This window comes from Mytilus galloprovincialis, chromosome 5, assembly GCF_965363235.1.
Source record: "Mytilus galloprovincialis chromosome 5, xbMytGall1.hap1.1, whole genome shotgun sequence".
Lineage (NCBI taxonomy): Eukaryota > Metazoa > Mollusca > Bivalvia > Mytilida > Mytilidae > Mytilus > Mytilus galloprovincialis.
This window is the reverse complement of record NC_134842.1, coordinates 54,478,272-54,502,253: the sequence shown is the minus strand read 5'-3', so window position 1 is coordinate 54,502,253 and position 23,982 is coordinate 54,478,272. Positions and strand designations below refer to the sequence as shown.

Genomic DNA, 23,982 nt, shown 5'->3' with positions numbered 1-23,982 from the left:
CGATGCCACTGCTGGTGGATGTTTCGTACCCGAGGGTATCACCAGACCAGTAGTCAACACTTCAGAGTTGGACATGAATATCAATAATGTGGTCATTTTTGTCAAGGATTTGTATAGTTAGACTAACTATACAAATTCTTGTTTTTATAAATTTCCTGTTTAAAAAAATGATTTTTTCCAAAAACTAAGGATTTACTTATCACTGGAATAGATAACCTTAGCCGTATTTGGCACAACTTTTTAGAATTTGGATCCTCAATGCTCTTTAACTTTGTACTTGTTTGGCTTTATAAATATTTTGATATGAGTGTTACTGAGGCCACACTTAGAAATATTTCAGTTTGCCCAAACCCTACCCAAAGGTAAATACAGTGGGTAGGTATGTAGGCATTTTCTTTTTCTTTTTTCGTCTAAGAGAAATTGACGTATCAGATGTTATACTACTCTTCTTGCATCTGATTAAAAAAAAACTTTTTCACACCAGGACAATACAAGATTTTGAGTAGGCAGCTATTTTCTGGTCAGGTAGGGTTAGGGCAAACCTATTCTTGTTAATGGCCTGATGAGTCTTTTTTAGACGAAACGCGCGTCTGGTGTACTAAATTATAAGTCTGGTACCTTTGATAATTATAAACAACAATTTTTTATTCAATATTTTTGAGCTTTTAAAGTAATGAACATGGTTAACCTAAACGTTCCGTGTATGGCATCCTTCATCATCCTTCAGACTCAGGAGTGACAAAACATCCGTATGCCCGTTCAGCTCTGCAATGGTTAATGGAGAACTTAAATCGTCTCTGTGTATTTTTGGGTTAGCCCCGTTTTCCAAAAGTACACGCACAATAGCAAGATGACCAAGTTCACAAGCATAAAACAATGGCGTGGTGCCATCTTCTTTTCGTATATCTACAGTTGATAGCTTTCCAGTCAACAGTCTGCAGATTTCGAGATGACCCAGAAAGCAGGCCACGTGAAGAGGCGAAGAACCAGCAAACACGCTGAATATGTAATCTACTGATTTGTGTTCTATATATGTAGCAATTGTTTGGGAGCCATAATAAATCGCATCATCAAACCATGCCTGTTTTTCATTTTCGAATGACTCTGTTTCTTCGAGTGATTTCCCTATTGCTTCCTCGCTGTGTAAACATTTATACACATCGGCGCCATTTTCTAATAATATTTCAGTGATATCTCTTAATCCCATCCGTGATGCTGCAAACAACGGTGTATCCCCATCTCGCATTTCAGAATTTGGGTTTGCTTCATATTTAATGAGCAAACTTACTATTTCTGTTGATTTATTCTGGCATGCATATAAAAGGACAGACATTCCATCGTGCAGGCAGATGTCCGGATCTGCTCCGTGCTTTAATAATATCTCGACAGCTGAAGTAAAGTTGTTTTGACATGCCATGAATAAAGGAGTCATGTTATTTTCCTTAAATATGTACTTATTAACTTCTGCATTTTTCAGAAGGAGCCTTCTTATAATCTGTAAATCGCTGTGAAAGAAGCAGGCAACCCCTAAAGGCGAAACTCCTTCCTCTGTACATGAATTAACTTCAGCATTGTTCTTTAATAAAATGTTCACAACATCACCATAATTTTTCTGGCATGCCATATACAACGCTGATGACCCGTCTTGTCGGCGTTCATTAATATTCGCTTTATGTTCTAAAAGCCAATTCAGAAGGTCCACATAACCATCTACACATGAAATAATCAATGGAGTATTACCGGATGCAAAGTCATCTCGAAAGACGTCTTTCATGTTCGACAGCTTTGTTGCTTGTGTTTCACCAATCCCGTTCAGACCTTTAAGAAATTCATATCTAAAGGAGGGACTTCTCATATTTATATTATAAAACACATCTGATACTTTACCATTTGACCAATCCGATATAAGTCTATCGATATATGATTGTAGAAATTCATCCTTTAAGCTCACTATATTTTCCATTACATACCAGTGTTCTTCAGTGTCGATAGCCTTTTCCCACAGAAATCTTTCTCGCAGAAAAGCACTGTCTGCATGATCGATAAAGCATTGCGTTATCATCTGCCCAAAGTAGTATGCCATGAAATCAAATAATTTATCATGATAAACTTTGTAAACTCCATCATGTTTACTGATGTACGTTTTATCCAAAGTGTCTAGTTCATCTTTAAGCCTGATTGATGGGGTATCCCTGCTTAGTCCACAATATTCGCATGTATTCTTTACAATTTTTCGAAACTCTTTTGTAAGTCTGGTAAAATACCCTTCCATCATTTGATTGTTAAACATGATACAAAGACACAACGCACATAGCTTATATTTCCCGTTTATTTTTAATGCATCTAATTCTTTTTTGTAAAAGTGATATGGCGCGTTAAAATATTTTTCAATATCGACATCTTTATTTTCCGTCAAATATAGCTCACAGAGGAATGGAAACATGTCATTTTTACTCGAAACTATACCAACTTCTAAGTTTTCTAAGTTTAGATAAGTTTTTAGAATTTTTTTCTTTTCTTTAATGGTTAGACATAGTTCGTCAGAGGTTATATTACATTCACATGTTTTAAATGCTTTAAGCGCCAAAAATTTTGCATCTTTATACACTTGCAATCGGCAGGTCAACAATATTTTGCAACGATCATCTGCCATAACTTGGTTCAAGACATCTGTCATGGCAATCCAATCATCTATTTGCTGTTTGTTAACAGTGAATTTTCCACATGCATCCTCTAAAACAAACAATGTTTTCCGTCCAGGTTTGTAATAGTTCTTTAGTTCCATAGGGGATGAAACTATAATAATATCAAAGCCGCTTTCTTCGTATAACAGTAATGAGATATGTCGCACAATTGCACTTTTACCAGACCCACTGCTACCAATTACTGCAACGCAGCTGTTTGACCTTATCTTTGCCAAAACATCTTCATAAGCTCTGGTACAATTGAATTTTATATCTTTGATCTTCCATTCATCCATTCTCATTTTTATTTGTTCTGCAAAGTATAAGGCAAAGTGAGTCAATGATTTGTACACACACACCGTTTTTTAATATCTATTTCAGGCAAAATTGCAAATACATAGAATGTGTCCCTAATGAGTGGTTGTTTGAAAAAGTTTCATATACTTAAATTTAGAAATTTAAAATTCAATTATTTTATCATTTTTTTTAAGATTGAAATGAATCAAAAGTGTTATTTTGTTTAGGAAAGTAAATATCAAATAGAGATGTAGGGTATACTTAACAATAGCAGAAAAATCGAAGCAGTATGTAAGAAAATAAATTTCAAGACATATAATTTATCGCAATATGTGAAGTTTAACTGTGAATGAATGTTAACTAACAGTATAAAAATATGCTATCCAATTACCTGGTTATCTAGAGGAGAACTAATCGTGAGCTTCAAACTATTTTAACCAAGTAATATCTTTTATGTGTCAGCCCCCTTTCTTTTAATTTCGATAAGTGTGAACTATTACATTAAATGACAAGAAACTACGGATTTTGTTCCTTTTTAAAATTTGACTTCACTGTATCTTTATGTTTTGTTTTATCAGCGCTTTAACGTTTGCATTATATATTTAGCTTTTTTGCAACTTGCAAACAGATGAGGGGTAACCTCTCAATGTAATGACTATCCCTTTTATGATGGTACATTTAAAGAGAAACAAATGATCACATATTTGTTTCTGGCCTTTTTATCTTAATGGACACTCTTTTAGAAAAGTTGTACCAAATAAAACGATTTCTCCTCTTTTAAGGTAATAAATCTAAGTTTTCTTTTCTTCAACAGTAATATGACCCCTTGCCTGATGGACAGTCCCTCATTTAAGGGATATCCCTCATTTTGGGATTGTTCCCAACCTGTTTATCTTCGCGATCGCCTGTGTGCCTTTTCTGTTGGTTTGATACTTTTTTTTTCAATTTCAACAATTTCAATTCAACTGTCCGTTTTAGTTGACTTATATGGCTTAGAATTTTCTCTATCACCATCGTCATCTGCCTTTCCATTCCCCCGATTAAGAAAAGAAAACATTGAAATTTGACGATCCGCCATTTTTGTCAATGAAAACAGTTCAGTTCAGTTTCTTGTATATTCCTCCATTAAATGTGGAGCACTACCCAAAGGGTATAGTTTGAGCAACTATTTACACCTTAAAACATAGGGAAACAATTAATTAAATTATATACAGATGACTGAATTTGGTTATAATGATCACTAAATAATAGATATCATAATTAATTCATAGGATTGTCATCATAAAGTTTTTAAAAAATATATAATAATTTATATGTGCTAGGGTGTAGGAAAGTGTTAAAAAAAAACTGCGAGGCGCGAATAGTATTTAAATTTTTACCGTGCGGAATCGAAAAAATCCGGAATTTGAAAAAAAAGCTGACCACCTCCTAAAATGGAAAGGTGGTCGGCTTTGAAAAGAAGGTATTCGGCACACCCGGCTTAAATGCCGAATGGAAAACACTGGCAAGTATGACAAAAGAGACATTTTAAAATTGTGATGATTGTCGAAAAGCAGATCTGGTGTAATGAAATTGGTAGCATATATGCTGTTGCTACGACTATGTAGAAACTATACTAAACATTTTAGAAGGAAACAAAAAGATGTGCATATGGGTCAATATCCATAATGCGCATAAAATTGAAGAACACATAAGTTGTGTAAAAATCAAAAAAAATCTCTGTGCAGTGATGTTGGACATTTTTCTATTTTTAACAAGTGACTGAGCTTAAACACTTATGTTGATATGGGAAGTAGAGGACCATTGATTAAATTTGTAAAAACTATTAAATCCAAGCTCCTTTGTTCTAACAGGGGTGATATGAGCCGGATCATCCCTACCAGATCACACTAGTTTGAGCTTCTTTGTATGCATGCTTTCCTTTGTTCTGTAACATTTTGGCGGGAATGCCAAATTCACTTTAAAACTTATAATTAAATATACAATTATACGGAAAAGGCTATCTGTCAAAATTCCTGTGAAAAACTCCAGTGTATATGTTAGGATTCGAACTCAAGACCTTTAGCATATCAAGCCACGACATAACCACTACACCAGGACGACTAGATACGATCAATCAGTAATTTAACATACTTAAAGGAAGCAAGACGTTTTTTATAAAAGAGGGACGAAAGATACCAAAGGGACAGTCAAACTCGTAAATCTAAAACAAACTGACAACGCCATGGCTAAAAATGAAAAAGACAAACAGAAAAACAATAGTACACATGACACAACATAGAAAACTAAAGAATAAAGAACATGAACCCCACCAAAAACTAGGGGTGATCTCAGGTGCTTCGGAAGGGTAAGCCGATCCTGCTCCACATGCGGCACCCGTCGTGTTGCTTATGTGATTACAAATCCGGTAAATAGTCTAATTCGGTAGGTCAAATTCGGTAGGTTATAAGTGGGGCGAAATGGCAGAATTTTATTCAGTGGGGTTTAAAGATCTTTAAACCCTTTTCGTTGATAAGTGAGTTGTCAGTGATTGTTCAGTTTGTTTTTACACTTTTTCAAAAGTTGGGCTAGTCGGTCAACCAGAGTGGGCGATATAGGTTGGGCCGATTAGCGAGTGGGGCTAGTTGACATTGTTTGATATCTACTCATCATGTTCGGGGGTCAAAAAGGGTATAAATCATATAGTAATGTATAAAGTATATTATAATGGTTAGGTGGCGTTCTAGACTAGATTTTCTGAATTGTAAATGGTTTTTCGTCTAATCCAAAACAGCTTGGATGTAAAACAGTTATCCACTCGGACTTGGTGTGTAAGTGTTAGGTCACCCTCTTGCCTCCGGTCATCGGGGTGATCTTACACTGACACACCGTGTCATCGTGGGATAACTATTCATGAAATTATTAAATGTATTCAAAGTATTAAATTTTCAAAGATCTTATTGTGGGAAAAAAAACACGAAGAGCAGCATCATAAAAGTATTTTCGGGGTATACTTATTTACTGGAAAACGAATCACACTTCGTACCCCGAAAATTAAACTTCGCATGTGAAAATGTCTCAGTTTCGAAACGAGCCATCATACTTATCCAAGTTTACGATAAGGACTGAGTAACATAAGTAAACGTTACCTTTACCGCCTATGGAGAAACAATTGCGTATGTTGCCCTATATGGGAAGTTCTAATATTAAACATACATCCCTCATGATTCATACGTCTAATTTGCATTTCTTTACCTACCATTAGTTTACCTACCTCTTATATTTCTAGGAACCGGATCTTCTTGTTCATGTTCAAGCCTTTCTAAAATGCTTATTATGTGTTTTTTGTCTTCCTTCATTTCAGCTTTGATTCCTCTAACCTCTTCTCTTCCTGCAAATGTAATTTGCATTATGCATTTAACACCATGAAGTATGAATGTTAAAAAAAAAATCAGAAACATGGCTTTCCGTTATTGTTTCATCCACGAGATAATTAAAATTGATGTCTCTGAACATTAAACGATTTCAATCAATTGTTTATTTTCATATTATATTTGAAATGAAAAGGGTTATACATTAATGTTTAACTATCATTTTTAATTATTGAAATTTAAAAATTCCAAGTAGTACAGTATAGTATATGCTCAGGTAAATTAGTTAATTCATAATAGGATTTATATTAATCCACACCTTCTATTCTATAAAACCAAAGTGAAAATCAAAAGTGAATGCGCGAGTTTGTGAGGAACACGTCTTACTACTCACACTCCACCATGCTCACTTACCTGCTATGTCAGATTCAGCCGCCATATATTGTTTTGCGTGTAAAATGCCGATTTGTTTCTGTAGTTCCTGTTGATCTGTTTTTATTTCCCCGATTTTGATGCCAACATCAAGATTTTGTATTTTCGATTCGTCTAATTTGCTTCTCAAGCTATCTTGTTCCATCTTTACTTCAAAAAGCCTTTTGTTTGACTCAATCTTTTCACCTTCTAACTCCAATACGCGTTCCTTTAATTGTTGTTGAGTTACGTCTATTTTGGTCATATTCGTGACTAATTTTATTTCCTGTCCCTCCAATTCTTCAAGCTTGACTATTATTTCTGTTTTTGTATCCTGTAGTATTTCGTCCATTTTACCAGCTAGAAATGTTTTAAAGGAATACAAAACATAAAATAAGTATTAATAAAAATACATTGTTATAACCATGATAAACCTATCATAATGCATAACGCTTATCCATGTTATCTGGCCAATTTGGACAAACTAAATACTTAAATTCGCTTCCGTTTAGCCAGCTACTGATTCGTTTCATGCATTTATTTGTAATTATCATGACTGTTTTTTTGGTGGCAAATTGTGTCACAATAATTGTTGTCGTCGTCGCTGTTTGTCAGATCCGGAATCTATTAAAATATTAAAAAATTCATATGCTATATGGAATGAATGAGTCGAACGCCTCTTAAAAACTTTCTTTTCTCACAATGGGCAACAATATCAACCGGAAGGCAATATAAACAACTAAATTGCAACCATTACGTTGACTATTGGCCCAAAATGTGGACAGTTGGAAGTTAAAATGCTTCGCCAACAGTTTCCATCTGCTATACGGAATCATTATTGCAGTAACGGTGCAAAATGATATTTGCATACCGACTTTGATTGATTATGTATGAAAGTTTAATAAAATGTTAAAACATTTGGAGAACGTATAAACATCTCATTTGTTATTTTTTTTAAATAATTTAAATTGATTTCAAAATACATTTTCATTATTAATATTCAACTCAAACATTATAACTCTTACGTACCTTCTGTTTCTATCTTATTGTCTGTATCTTGTCTTAGTTGTTGAATACTGTCTCTAGTTTCCTCTTGAAGCTTAGCAATCTGCTGTCGGAGGTCAGTTATGCAGTTTTTACTTAGCTTTTCTTGTTCTAATTCATCGCATACATTCTTGTATTTTGTTCCACCTCTTCTTATAATTGCCTAAAATATAACAGATACTGTGGATTCATTTATTTTCGTGGGTACCAATTTTGGTGAATTAAAAAAACGTTCGTGAATGTTTAATTTCCGGGTTTTGTCGAAGTCTGCATACAATCCTAATATGTAAAATGTGCCTTTTGATGAACATTATTTCGTGGTTCAATCTACCGTTTTATACATAAGAAAATGCCTGTGTCAAGTCTGAAATATGGCAGTAGTTATCCATTCGTTTGATGTGCTTGTGCTTTTGATTTTGCCATTTGATTAAGGACTTTCCTTTTTGAACTTTGGTCGGGGTTCAGTACTTTTGTAATTTCATTTTTCACCTGTACCTACGATATCTTAAAAGAACAAATTATCCATCAAATAATAATTAGTATTGTATAGGGTCTTGGACATGGGGTTTCATGCTTTATTTTGAACTCAGAAGGCAATTGTTCTTTTGCAATATTGAATGGTTTTCCAAATTTACTGGAAAAACCGGTCAAAGAAGTGTGAAGGTAATAGTGCAGAATTATGATAAAACCAAACAATTCCATATGATTTCCACAGTTCCAATCAGATTGAAGACAATTGATCATCAATTATTCAAATGACGAGGGTTGGAAGAAACCAAATATAAAAAGTAGCTTATATTCTTGTCATGATTAGAAAATACATAAATTACCACTATTACAAACTCAATCCCATTTTTTTTTATTCTTGTAAATGTTGTACGAGTGTACAATAAAAGCAATCTATTATATTTTAGAAATTTATATGTGATAATACAAACGTCACAAAAAATACGTCACTTTTTGAGGCGTTGATACGTTCGTGTGAGGGATGGCGTACTATCGTAAATTCACTAGTTAACATGTTGTAATTTACCTCAATAGTTTTTATTTATTAACTTCTGTGTCCTTGGTGTTCTTGCTTTTATTTGTACTGTATTCCTGTCACATGATATTGTCATATAATCGGGAGGTTTGGCTATCAATAAAACCAAGTTTAACCAACCATTTTTCTTAAAATGTCAAGAAACAAGTCAGGAATATGGCAGTTGTGATCAAATAGTTCGTTTTTATGTATGTTGGCGTTTGTTTTTGTTGCAGTTGTGTTTTCTGTTGGTCTGTTATTTTCCTATTTGTATAGTTGATGTGTGTCCCTCAGTCTAAGTTTGTAATCCGAATTTGTTTCGCTTTATCGATTAGTGACTATTTAACTGTGGTATGTTATTGTTTTCCTTATTTAGAGCCAATATAACCTACTGTCTCTTCAAAAATTACTTTAACCCGCCCCCAACTGCACCAATACTAGAATCAGTATTTAAATCATGAAATAATGACCAGTATTTTAGTGAGATTCATTTATATTAGAAAACTGCTCTTGTTTTCTGTTCCAATTTTTAAAGTACTTGTATATTTCGTATTTATTTACTCTTTTGACCTTGAAGCTTATACATAACTCCTTTACAAGCTATATGTTTACACTCAGCATTTCTACAAATATCAACACCATCCAGCATCGACCATATATATATTAGATACCAGTATTGAAATGTTATACAATAGATCCGCTTCGTTTACAAAAGACTCATCATCGATACTCGAATAAAAAAGAATTAAAAAGGCAAATAAGTTTATACTTTCCAGATCTGGAGTATTGTAATACACGATGTCGGAAGGTTTTGCCTTATACGGTTAACATGGTTAAGGTAACATATACCTAGGGTAGAAAATCCTTAGCATTTTGAAAATTGCCAAGTTTGTAACAATCTCTTGACGTTTTTAAAAAGGATCTTAAGACATATTTTTTCCGAAGTGCTTTCATTGATTTTTTGTAAATTTTGAAATTTATGAACAATTTGTTTTACCAGTTGATTGTATTGTGAACTTTTACTTAATAATTTTTAATACTTGAGTCACTGTGGTTTAATGATAATCATTATTTTAAATTTATACAGAGGAAATTTTAAATTTTTCTTAACTCATTTTTATTTTTTGAAACTTTTTACTTTTCTTTCATTTTGATTAATTTTAAATTTTTGATATTTTTTGTGTGGGTTGTACATTCTTTTATATTATTCTATTTAACCGACAATCAATGTACCATTTTACACGCCACTGCTCAGAAATTGTATTTATGTGATTGTATATTTTGCTTTTACCTTATGTATCTTATTTTTTTGTTTATTCATGTTAAGCGCTTAGGGTAATTTTTCAAATTATATAATGCGCTATATAAATATTGTATAATAATAAATAATAACAAGGTTAATTAAATTTAAAGTTAAAACTGCATCAAGTTTTTTTTTGTCAACACAGATGTTAGGACTATCGGCTGGTGATACCCTTAAGGATGAAACCTCCAACAGCATTGACATCGACCCAGTGGATGTTAATAAACTCCTACTAAACCCCTAACGGGAAGGATTGTGCCTGATGTTCATATGATGAAATCATAATCTTTCAGTCAGTTTAATTGAAGTCTGGAGCTGGCATGTCAGTTAACTGCTAGTAGTCTGTTGTTATTTTTGTATTATTGTCATTTTGTTTATTTTCTTTGGTTACATCTTCTGACATCAGACTCGGACTTCTCTTGAACTGAATTTTAATGAGCGTATTGTTATGCGTTTACTTTTCTACATTGGCTAGAGGTATAGGGGGAGGGTTGAGATCTCACAAACATGTTTAACCCCACCGCATTTTTGCGCCTGTCCCAAGTCAGGAGCCTCTGGCCTGTGTTAGTCTTGTATTATTTAAATTTTGTTTCTTGTGTACAATTTGGAAATTAGTATGGCGTTCATTATCACTGGACTAGTATATATTTGTTTAGGGGCCAGCTGAAGGACGCCTCCGGGTGCGGGAATTTTTCGTTACATTGAAGACCTGTTGGTGACCTTCTGCTGTTGTCTGTTCTATGGTCGGGTTGTTGTCTCTTTGGCACATTCCCCATTTCCATTCTCAATTTTATCATCATGGATAACAGGATTAAAGACTTATGTTTCTAAAATCTTATATCTTACCAGAAACTAACGAAAGGTGTCCTCTAGTAAAAGACAGGGGACAAATGTAGCTTTAGATTTACGATATTTTTGGCTTTTTTTTTATATTATATTGATTATTGATCATTGGTTGTTACCAAAAATGTTTACTAAATACTCATATATTCCTACATAAAAGAAAAACATTTTAGGACTATATGTTTGTTGTTTTATCGAAAGTCTGTAAACTCACATCAACAAGATCTTGCCACTTCGTTTGAAAGTCGATGGTTGTAATTTTGTCACTATCAGCATGGGCCACCTCGTTCCTGTAGTATTTGATTCTGGCTAGGTCAGCTTCCATACTTGTTTCTGTTGTTAATGGTAACGTGTCAAAACCATTGATTGGCCGGCTTACTGGTACAAGATTTCTAATCAGACACACCATTATACTAATATCATACAATTTTGATGATGTAGTTCCTGCAAAAATAATTTAATAAAAGATTTGCTGCGCCGCAGTTGACAATGTTTTCTCGGGTTAACAATCTGCTCTATCATCCTCTTAGCTTTGTGTTATTTATATTATATTTTTTCAATTTTCAATGATTATCTTGAGAAAAAATAGCGTATAAAATAACAAGATCTTTGAAATCTGTACTTGGCCCTTAAAACTGGAGGGTACATGTACAAGGTAATTCTTTGAAATTTAACTAGTATATAGATCGAAAGAAAATCGACAAGGATTGGTAGACTAAGACTATGCTATCATTTGTCTCACCTACAAGATACCTATTTGTAATTATTTTGTTAACCATTGAAATTTCTGCTTCCAAAATATTGCGGGTGTAATTCACAACGACAAAACTCGAGGGCCACAAAATTAAATGTATATGTGATAAAAGCATTAGCTTTTTAAAAAGCCTTCAAGTGCCTCGCTCACCATCCTTTTTCTGAAATGTGGTCTTTTATGTTCTTTTAGTATCGGAAAGGTGTTATTTATCTCCTTTGTGCATATAACAATTAGCATGATAGTATGATATGTTGAGCCCATCTTATAATTGACCTATTATGGTATAGTCTAGTTTTCCCTAAGACACCTCCTTCAATAACTCAAGTTTGCTTTAACCAATTTCCTTAAAAAGTTAAGGATATATGGCTTCAATTACAAAACTCTTCTGTAGTGTTTACCTAAGAAATTTTCTTCAATAACTAATAGAATATTGAACAACGAGATGAAAATCAGAAATACAATTTTATCAAACGATAAGAAAACGAATATAAATGTTGGTTTATTTTTTTTAAGTATAAATGTAAATATTGAAATATTGTCGTTTTACTCATTTTATCATTTTGACAATATTATTCTATTAAATCTTTAAATTGTAGCACTCCATTATTTTCCATTCTTTATATATTACTATTCCTCTTATTCATTTCTAATCACCCGGTCCAGAACCTTGTAGCACTGAACATACCTGATGACGGAAACAAGATGTCTATTTGCTTAGCTGTCAGTCTTTTTTTCTTTCCAAGTCTTCGTATATTCATTTCCTCTTTCTTGAGGGTGGCCACAAGACTGGAAGGCAAAAACAATCTATCGAATGTATCTCTTACAGCCTCGGTTCCAATACCTACTACAAGTTTATAGATATGGAGGAAATTTTCTTCTTCCTCGTCATTGGCGGAGCTAATTTGTCTACAAAAGAGAAAGGAATGGATATACATATAAAGGTGTAGCAGACACAATTATAGAATGAGAAGCACTGTATACAAAATTTATTAATTAATTGATTGATTGGTCTTAACGCGCCACTTTCATCACTATTGGCGAGGTAAGTTTTTATTGGTGGAGGGAGCCAGAGTATACCAGAGAGAACCACCGACCGTCGGCAGGAAACCGACACCAATCCTAGTCAATTATAAGATTTGAGTAGAGATCAGCTGCCACGTATGTGGTTCAAACGTTGGACCTTAGGTCATAAACATCAATGAAAATAACATTTCTTTAAAAAAGTAATGATGGACATGCCGTATTGTGTTTTGTAAGGCCATATAATTTGACTATCATGACTTTGGTCTATAACTATTATAATTGATATGTTTTGAGTTGATATATAATCATGAAAATATAATGTATTGTATACTTTATTTCTTTCCAGATGCGGATTAAGGGGATGGGTTACATGGTAAATGCATAAACTTTGAACAAGTCTCATTTAAAACGTTGGCTTACACGGCCCCCTCCTTTCCAAAACCCGCAATCCCTCACCAGATGTTTTTGTAATAATTCTAATTAAAAACACTCACAAAAGAATGGAATGAATCAAACAATATCAAATAATTTATATACCTTGATACACTTGTAGACATATTCTACAAATGTATTATGTTAGATTACTGCTACATCTATATACCACACATTTACCATGTTTTCCAAGCTGCAAAAAAAAATAATCAATCTTTAATTAACCTCTATATATATATGATAAGGCCAAACACATAAGTACGTGTGTTAACTGTAATCCTATCTACCCTAATTTTTATCCCCTACCCTAATTTTTTTTTCATTTTTGATTAAGCACTGTTAAAGTTACAATGTTGCTCCCATAGACTCAATGTAAAAAATAAAAAAAAAAATTAATAAAAATCCCTACTTACCAGTCCTACCCTATTTTTTTCAGTATGTGACAGTGAACACACATACTTTTTTGTTTGGCCTAAATAATTAATGTTCTGATTAGACAATGGTTCTCTTTCAAATATATAACGTCTAGAGACATTAAGTTGACGAAAATTAATAAGTCATTGAATCGGAGGCGGATTTACAGGGTTTTTCGAGGGGCCCTTGCCCCCCTCTTTTGTAGGAAAAAGATGGTTGGTTTATAGGGAATCACTGAAGCATGACAAAAGCGGGCCCCCTCTTTGGCAGTCAGTGGGCCCCCCTTATGAATATTTCTGTATCCGCCACTGTGAGTTGTAAGTGCATACACACAAAAGAAGAAGGCCAGGTACCAGTTTCTCGATTAAAGAAAACATGAGTTTTGGGTTCCTAGGATCAAGAAAAGCAAAGTAGGGTCTAGATTCCCTTGAGTACTCGTTTTTGGGTCGTTTCAACTCATTTATCATTTGTACTTAGTTCCTGGTCATGGGTGGTTGTTCTAGGAACAAATTCACATGCAAAGATTTAACACTTTTTTCCTATTCCAAAAAACGTCCAGTGACAAATTCTTAAAATAAATGCAAATCAATGAGGTTTTGAATGATAAGGCCACCAGTCCACCATTGTCCACCCTTACAAAAGAGGATGATTGGGAATCAGTTTCTCGAAATAAAGAATACCATTCGTCTCAACTCGGTCGATTCCGTTCCCTCATCTAAGAAGGAGAGTAGCGGATTCTACCGAGGATTGCCGAATGAAAGAATACACGGGTTTATGGTTCCAAGGAACAGGCGAGGCAAAACGTAGAGCCTTTATTTGATTGAATTACACGGTTGTTCTAGGAATAATACAAAAATAAAACACATCTCTTCTAAAATCATTGCGTTTTCATTTATGCCCTAGGAATTCCAAAGACTATTAATTATCTCATTTTTAGCTCACCTGGTGAAAGGGCAAAGTGAACTTTTCTCATCACTTTGCGTCCGTCGTCCGTCGTCTGTAAACTTTTACAAAAATCTTCTCCTCTGAAACTACTGGGCCAAATTAAACCAAACTTAGCCACAATCATCATTGGGGTATATGTAGTTTAAAAAAAATTGTCCGGTGACCCGGTCAACCAACCAAGATGGCCGCCATGGCTAAAAATAGTACATAGGGGTAAAATGTAGATTTTGGATTATATCTCCCGCATGTGAACCAAGATGGCGGACATGGCTTAAAATAGTACATAGGGTTAAATGCAGTTTTTGGCTCATGTCTCTAAAACCAAAGCAATTAGAGCAAATCTGATCCGGATAAAATTGTTCATTAGGTCAAGATCTATATGCCCTGAAATTTACGGACCAATGGGGCAACTTGTTGTTGAGTTGCTACCCCTGAATTGGCAATTTTATGAAAATTTTGCAGCTTTTGGTTATTATCTTGAATATCATAGGTAGAGATGAACTGTAAACAGCAATAATGTACAGCAAAGTAAGAGCTACAAATAAGTCTACACGACCAAAGTGGTCAATTGACCCCTTGAGGAGTTCTAGCCCTTTATAGCCAATTTTCATAAATTTTCTATATTTTTGTAAGTTTTTTCAAAATATTTTCCTCTGTCACTTCTGGGCCAAGTTCATTATAGGTATAGATAATTGTAAGCAGCAAGATTGTTCAGAAAATTAAGATCTACAAACACATCACCATCACCAAAACTCAATTTTGTCATGAATCCATCTGTGTCCTTTGTTTGCTATGCACATAGACCAAGGTGAGCGACGCAGGCTCTTAAGAGCCTCTAGTTTTTTTTCGTTTCCTAAGAGACGATCAGAGACCCGTTCCCGTATATAAATTTGATAGAGGAAGGCGTCACTGTACTCTACCTTTGGTAGAAAGAGCGGACATTTAACTTGTTACATTGATAACAAAATGCATTTTTTCTCTTTATATCCTAAAGAAAGCTAATGCATGCAGTGTAATTTCCATTATAATTAATATTTCAAAGGGGCATAACTCTTTTAAAATTAGTGATCGTCAAAGACATTGCTAAATAAATATAAAACTATGATTTAAGTGTCATAAAACTCTGGCACAAAATGTACACATTAGATTGACTCGATAACAATCAATGTTTCCAACATGTCCAAGGGAAAAAATGTTTAAAAAAAAAAAATGATCGGCACTCATTTTCGATCTCATCAACATGATCAGAGACATTGTTGATATAAACCTATGATATACGTTTCATACATATATAGCGCTAACGATACATTTTCCTTCAAACTAAGCGGTTTACAAGGGACATAACTCTTTCTTTTAAATTGATCGGCACTCATTTTCGAAATTCGTTTTGAACTTCAATACATTGCAACTAATATAAATCAAGCGCAGATCCAGGGGGTGGTGGTGGGTGGTTCTGGTTTTTTTTTATAGACGATCAATGCATTTGAATGGGGACATGTAGTTGGAACCCCCCCTCCTTTTAAAATGGCTGGACCCCCCTGTAAACCTATGATATATATGAGTTTCATAGAAAAAAATCTTGGGCAGATCATCGCTGACAAGACCGGAATAACGAACGGACTGGCGGAGAGAACACTTGGGACAGACACCGCGGATTTCTATGTCTCCCGCAAAACAATAAAATTGATATCAACGGTATTTAAAGGTTAAAAAAAATCATGTAATAATATGGTTATTATTAGTTCAAATAATTATCCTGTTTTGTTCGGCTTTTGATATTTTTATACGACCGCAAAAATTTTAATTTTTCGTCGTATATTGCTATCACGTTGGCGTCGTCGTCGTCTTGCGTCGTCGTCTTGCGTCGTCGTCGTCCGAATACTTTTAGTTTTCGCACTCTAACTTTAGTAAAAGTGAATAGAAATCGATGAAATTTTGACACAAGGTTTATGACCACAAAAGGAAGGTTGGGATTGATTTTGGGAGTTTTGGTTCCAACAGTTTAGGAATTAGGGGCCAAAAAAGGCCCAAATAAGCATTATTCTTGGTTTTCGCACAATAACTTTAGTATAAGTAAATAGAAATCAGTGAAATTTAAACACAAGGTTTATGACCACAAAAGGAAGGTTGGGATTGATTTTGGGAGTTGAGGTCCCAACAGTTTAGGAATTAGGAGGGGCCAAAAAGGGGCCCAAATAAGCATTATTCTTGGTTTTCGCACCATAACTTAAGTATAAGTAAATAGAAATCTATGAAATTTAAACACAAGGTTTATGACCATAAAAGGAAGGTTGGGTTTGATTTTGGGAGTTTTGGTCCCAACAGTTTAGGAATAAGGGACCCAAAGGGTCCAAAATTGAACTTTGTTTGATTTCATCAAAAATTGAATAATTTGGGTTCTTTGATATGCTAAATCTAACTGTGTATGTAGATTCTTAATTTTTGGTCCCGTTTTCAAATTGGTCTACATGAAGGTCCAAAGGGTCCAAAATTAAACTTAGTTTGATTTTAACAAAAATTAAATCCTTGGAGTTCTTTAATATGTTGAATCTAAAAATGTACTTAGATTTTTTATTATTGGCCCAGTTTTCAAATTGATCCAAATCGGGGTCCAAAATTAAACTTTGTTTGATTTCATCAAAAATTGAATAATTGGGGTTCTTTGATATGCCAAATCTAGCTGTGTATGTAGATTCTTAATTTTTGGTCCCGTTTTCAAATTGGTCTACAAGTCCAAAGCGTCCAAAATTAAACTAAATTTGATTTTAACAAAAATTGAATTCTTGGGCTTTTTTGATATGCTGAATCTAAACATGTACTTAGATTTTTGTTTATGGGCCCAGTTTTCAAGTTGGTTCAAATCAGGATCCATTCAGTGATAACAAGCACCTTTTGTTACATTTTAATATTTTATGATGTATTTAAATGAGTAGTTATTGTTGCAAACTCCATTAGAAATTTGAATTGAGATCAGTTTTGGAAAAAGGGAAAGGGGGATGTGAAAAAAAAATGGGGGGAGGGGGGGGGGTTAAATTTTTCTCATTTCTGATTTCATAAAAAAGAAAGTTTCTTCAAACATTTTTTTGAGAGGATTAATATTCAACAGCATAGTGAATTGCTCAAAGGCAAAAAAAAATTTTAAGTTCATTAGACCACATTTATTCTGTGTCAGAAACCTATACTGTGTCAACTATTTAATCACAATCCAAATTTAGAGCTGTATCCAGCTTGAATGTTGTGTCCATACTTGCCCCAACTGTTCAGGGTTCAACCTCAGCGGTCGTATAAATCTGCGCCCTGCGGAGCATCTGGTTTTACCTACATCCAAATAAAAAAAAAGCCTGTCTAGACGGAATAATTATTTTGACTAGGTATAATTATTAGCTGCGCGAACCGTAGCTCTTAGGTCCTGATGTCATTTTTTGACTAAATTGCGAACCATATTCATGTTCATTCTTTCTCAAACATGTCGAAACTAAAAATCAATGGCTCAGTGTTTTGGAGCAGTAATTTTTCAAACTTATTAGTCATGTTAGTAACCCTGGTTAACCTGTATAAGTTCGCTACTCAGTTTCTAAATAACAAGCTTATTATAACACTAGTATATATATTCGACCGTAGTGGATTAATAAAGGAACAAAAAAGCAAAAATAAATGTATTGGTCAATGTGCTTGTTTTCGAGATAATAGTCATTGAAATTTGGCGGCAAAATGTTCTCTCTTACTCGCTCTCTTAATATTTCTTAGCTTTATCATTGACAAGGTTAAGTTCTCAAAAACTATCAAAAAATAACAAGGATTTTATGAGACTTTTACAGATGGCTTATAATTAAACATGTAAAAGTTTTATAAAATAAAAGTGGGGGTCAATGTGTAATTTTTTTTTAATGCACTCAAATGGATAAAATTAGAGGATTCCGAAAATCTGACAAAAATCAAGCGAACATGCCTTATAGATTCAATTTGACCTACGACTCACCTATACATACTAGTATACACAGTGACACATGACATGTATCTAAAAATAGAAAAAAATAACCTTGTGTACAGTGATCTACAGTGTTGTAAACCATCTTTATATTATTCTCACAACTTTACGTTATTAACCTTAACATTGCTTAATGCATATACAATTATTTGATTTGATCATATTATATCTATTATGATATTCATGGTACCAAGTGTTCTGCATCTGAAACGCATTTATGATTTTTGACATTTAAATTAATGTCTTTTTAGTGATGACCGAGGCTGAAATATTTAAAAATCCAAAACCTATAATATTTTAAACGTTGATAAAATGATAGAACCAAAAGTAAAATAGTATATGACATAATTTACAGGATTAATATAAAAAGAACATCAATCTTCTTGACCATCAAATGAAAAATTCCGTGCGATTAAAACACTCATGAAAACATGTTTTTGACGTATTTATAAATGATTTCTTACAAAAAAAATTAAGGATTTTTGTTAAACGTGTGTGAGATAGTTAACAGCATATTAAAATGTGTTAGCAGGCAGTAATACATACGTGTCAACTGTTTATAGAAACTTTTTTTTCTTCTGGATGTCGCTCATTCCTCCATTCATTCAATGATGATAACATGTTTAAATTTAGCAGGATAGTTTTCATTGGAAGGCTATTTGTGTTGTCGAGTCATTTATCTTATATAAATAGTAAATTAACATATCAATCTGACGAGAAAGCGATCTAGCTATTTTTGAAAAATTGTTATACATTTCATTTTCTATCTGACCTTTTCATTATTCCTATACAAGCAAAATAATAAGAGGCATATAAATTTCATACAATGTAAATATGATCAAATATAAATTTATATAAGAATTACAATTATTTTGTGACAAATAGTAAACACTGTCCAAAGGGAAATAATCCAATTTAACTTCAGATGTAATATGAAAATAAAAATCTAACTATTTTCACTTTTAATTTAAATTTTAGCTATGATATTGAACACGTATGTAGAGTACTTAATTTTAGCCATGTTGTGAACTTAAGTTGATGCTTCTTTAGACTAACACATTTATGAAAAAGAATGTTACAATGCGTCTTCTTTGTTTATAATTTATGACAATAATCTCGAAGGGCGGTCAAATTATTAAATCAAAACCGCGAAAAGTTCTCTTCTATATTTTCAAGGGATAAGCCGGCCTGTCAATATGTTTTAAAACATATATACTTTGACTTTTTTTCAAAGTCAAAGACAATGTCTTGAATTCCAGCAACAGAATTTATTTATCTGAACTATTTTCAAGTTGATCAGACCATTATATAATATCTTCCCAAAAATTTGTAGATGTTCATCCTGATATCAAAATAATTATGGTAAAATTATACTTTTTTCAAGATGTGCAAATCGTTTTTGTAACCAACAACAAATTTGCTTGATTATCGATTCTGTATTTTAAAAATAAAATTAGTGCTAAAAATTAATTTTAATCAATGGAATGAATCATTGTTAATGTTATAATAACATTTAAAAGAAATATACAGATGTGGTAGGTTACCATGGTTACCAATGTAACAACTCTAAACAAGAGACAAATTGAAGTAGAAGTTAACAACTGTAGACAACCTTACTGCCTTCAATAATGAACAAAACACATACCGCATAACAAGCTATAAAAGGCTTCGAAATGATGAATGTAAACAATTAAAACGACAGTCACAGAATGACATGCAGCCAACTCCCGATTTCAAGACAGTTCCATTTAGAATGCGGCGGGGTTAACATGTTTACGGGTGCCAATCCATCCTCATAACCTGGGACAGTTGCTTAATAGCACACCACAAAAACACACGTTGAAACGGACTTATAACTCGTCAAAAAGATACAAAACACAAAACATTGAACGAAAAAACTGAAACTTTTTAAAAATATATACCACCTTTGACAAATGTTTTGTATGACGCTAAATTTTCACTTCTGTTCCAATACTATATGTAATAATGTATTCAAACATATTTCTGAACTCCATGTATACCGTACAACAAAATTTGTTAAGGGGCCAGCTGAAGCATGCGGGATTTTTTCGCTATAGTGAGGACCCGTTGTTGGACTTTTTTTGTGATCTTTGGTCGGGTTGTTGTCTCTTATTCACTTTTTATACGACAGCAAAAAAAAATGTCGGTCGTATATTGGCATATGGATCTCTACGAAAGTTTTATCATATTAAGGTTCAATATCACAAAAGGAAGGTTGGAATTTATTTTTGGGGTAATGGTACCAACAGTTTATGAATTAAGAGCAACAGAAGGGCCAAAAACAAGCATTTGCTCATTGTTGAAGTTGGTACAGTGATCCATAGTTGTTAATTTCTCTGTCATTTTGGTTTCTTGTGGACAGTTGTCTCATTGGCAATAATACCACATCTTCTTTTATTTTTCATATTTTTCAAGTTTCTGGACAATAACTTGTGTGTGAGTGTATGAATATCTCTGAAATTTTACTGCAAGGTTCCATATCACAAAGGAAAAGCTGGGATTGAGTTTGGATGTAATTTCCCAAAACGTTTAGAAGTAATGGGCAAAAAAGGGGCCAAAACAAGCATTTTCTTAGTTTCCAGAAAATAACTTGTGTTTAAGAGTATGGATCTCTCTAAAATTGTACCATAAGACTCAATACCACAAAGGGAAAGCTTGGATTGAGTTTGGGGGCAATTGCCTCAAATGTTGAGGAATAAGGGGCCAAAAAGGGACGAACAACAAGCATTTATCTAGTTTTCGAACAATAAAGTGTGCTAGTTTATGAATCTCTTTGAAATTGAACCACAAGATTTCATATCACAAAGGAAAAGATTGGATTGAGTTTGAGGGTTATTACCCTAAATGTGGAGGAATAAGGGGACAAAAACAAGCATTTTTCTAGTTTCCAGACACTAACTTGTGTTGAAGTGTTTGGATAACTCTGAAATTGTACTGCAAGGTAACATTCAATACAGGGAAGGCATAGATTGAGTTGAGAGGTAAATATTATGAATGAACACGAATGCGGCCACTTTTGTTTAAGACGGAAACCGTCTAAAATTTAACTAAAATGCTAAAATGCTAAAATTGAGAAGAATTCAGTCATTTAGCATGACTAAATTATGGTAGTACGAGATATATGTGTATTGTATGGTCAAAGACAGCCAATATTTATGTAGCAGAAGCATTTTACTTTCCAATAGATAGCTTAAAGATTACATTTTCACAATTTTGTAAAACTGCTATATTTTGGGAACCTACTCCTTTGTTTCATAGTTTCATAGCAACAAACTTATACAATTTGTTGACAATTTAATTGTTATAAAAAGTTATTTCTTTCTGTGATTATAGTTGATATTATTTAAAGTCCTGTTGGAAAAAAAACCTATACTAAATTAAAAACAATATCTTAACCAAATATCAAAACTGAAATGTACACATCTTCTATACTATTAAACGAGAAGACCTCATTTTGTGTGTCGCTTCTCTTCTTTCCACAATAAATTAATCAACACACCTCTGTGTCCTATAGGTACAGTACATAGTCGCATTTGTCATCCATTCATATGATTATTCAGATTGAGTTATTTTGGAAGAAAAACGAGAAAAAAAGTCATCCGGATATTGTCCCGTAATTGGACGAAATTTTAAGTCAGATTAGACTTCCGGTTTGCGTTTTTCTGTATACTCTGAACATACATATATACTACGAATAAAGTGTATTTTAATTCTATCTGCTATCATTTTCAAGTTTACTTTCCACGACGGTCACAGAGTTTATTAAATGGAGAGGGTCTGTATACTATAGCAATTGACCACCATGGATCGAATAGTAAACTTAGAATTGAAAATTAATACACTTTATATTTATATAGTAATGAATGTTCATAATATACAGATAAGCGCTAAAATTATTCATGTGAACTTTTGATACCTTTTCTGAAATTCTCCAGTCATTAAATCTTTTACAAAATTCATTGATTACAAAAAAAAAAAAGAAGTGGTATGATTACCATGTTGAGACAACTCTCCACAAGAGACCAAAATGACACAGAAATTAACAACTATAGGTCACCGTACGGCCTTCAACAACGAGCAAAGCCCATACGCAGGCCCCGAAATGATGATGTAAATCAATTCAAACGAGAAAACTAGCATCCTTATTTATGTACAAAAAATGAACGAAAACAAATATGTAACACATAAACAAACGACAACCACTGAATTACAGGCTCCTTACTTAAATGTACATAACATACTAAATGAATGTTCATATTGAAATTGATAGAAAACCAAAAATTAAATAAGTTTTCATAATATCGATGGTAATTTAATTTTGTCTATGAATTCAAAAGTACACGGAAGTTGTCTGATGTACCAGCTTTGTAGCAGTACGTATAAATTATACACATTCAATTTAAATAATAGAATCTGAATTACTAAATTATAGCATAATTGACAATATTACAAAATAAAATTGAGAATTGAAATGGGGAATATGTCAAAGAGACAACAACCTGATCAAAGAGCAGACAACCGACGAAAGCCACCAACGATTCCTAAACGCAGCCGGAAAATCCCGTACCCGGATGTGGATCTAAGCTGACCCCTAAATAAAATTGTGAAGTAGCTCAGTGAAAATGGACGTCACACTAAACTACATAAAATGAACTAAAGTTTAAAAAAAACCATTCAATACTAACAAAGAACAGAGGCTCCTGACTTTGGACAGGCGCAAAAATGCGGCGGCAATTAAACATGTTTTGTGAGATCTCAACGCTCCAAATTCACCTCTAGCCAAGTCGAATAAATAAAGACGTAGCAATATGCATAGTAAAACCCAGTTTACAAGAAGTCCGAGTCCGATGACATAATATGTAACAAAAGAAACTTAGCAAAATGGCATTGATACACGAATAAGCAAAGGAGTACTAACAGCTACTGACATGTCAGCTCCAGACATCAATTATACCGATTACAAAATTAGGTTTCATCATGTGAAAATCAAGTGCAATCTCTCCCGTTAGGGGTTTAGTATAATACCATCATAAAATATATTAGAAGAACATAACCCGTATAATGACGACAACTGGTTTAATAATGCATGTGTTTATTTCCGAGGCAAAGACCCTACGAGTGAATCAATATTAATACCAAAAACAACTGTATAACAGAACGCTTAAGATACATTTATGTTAGTAATCTTTCATATTTTCAATCCCAAAAATCCTAGATATAAGGAGATGTGGTATGAGTGCCAATGAGACTCCATCCAAGTCAAAATTTGCAAAAGTAAATCATAAGTTTGGTCTTCAACACGGAGCCTAACATCAAGCTTTAATTTGTTTCATAACTGTCTAGTATTAAACAATTCAAACGGGAAAACAAACGGTCTAATCTATGTAAAAAAACGAGAAACTAAAAACACTAATGAACAACAGCAACAAACGAAAACCACTCATCAACAGAT

The 23,982-nt window shown here is 33.4% G+C and overlaps 1 protein-coding gene across 2 annotated transcripts; it reads right to left on the bottom strand.

Annotated features, from left to right (window-relative positions):
• Nucleotides 1-615: 615 nt before the first annotated feature.
• On the bottom strand, nt 616-19,142 carry LOC143076046 (uncharacterized). Of its 2 annotated transcripts, XM_076251674.1 has the most exons (9): nt 19,056-19,142; nt 18,501-18,539; nt 13,268-13,355; nt 12,393-12,613; nt 11,168-11,397; nt 7,772-7,949; nt 6,746-7,102; nt 6,235-6,351; nt 616-2,997 (listed from the first exon to the last, which is right to left on the bottom strand). In XM_076251674.1, exons 3-9 carry the CDS (start codon nt 13,285-13,287, stop codon nt 689-691), a joined length of 3,432 nt encoding a protein of 1,143 aa, XP_076107789.1. In that variant the 5' UTR covers nt 13,288-13,355; nt 18,501-18,539; nt 19,056-19,142; the 3' UTR covers nt 616-688. The 2 variants fall into 2 exon arrangements, with proteins under 2 accessions (XP_076107789.1, XP_076107790.1); XM_076251675.1 differs by lacking the exon at nt 18,501-18,539 and having other exon boundaries at nt 19,056-19,108.
• Between the last annotated feature and the right edge of the window lie 4,840 nt (nt 19,143-23,982).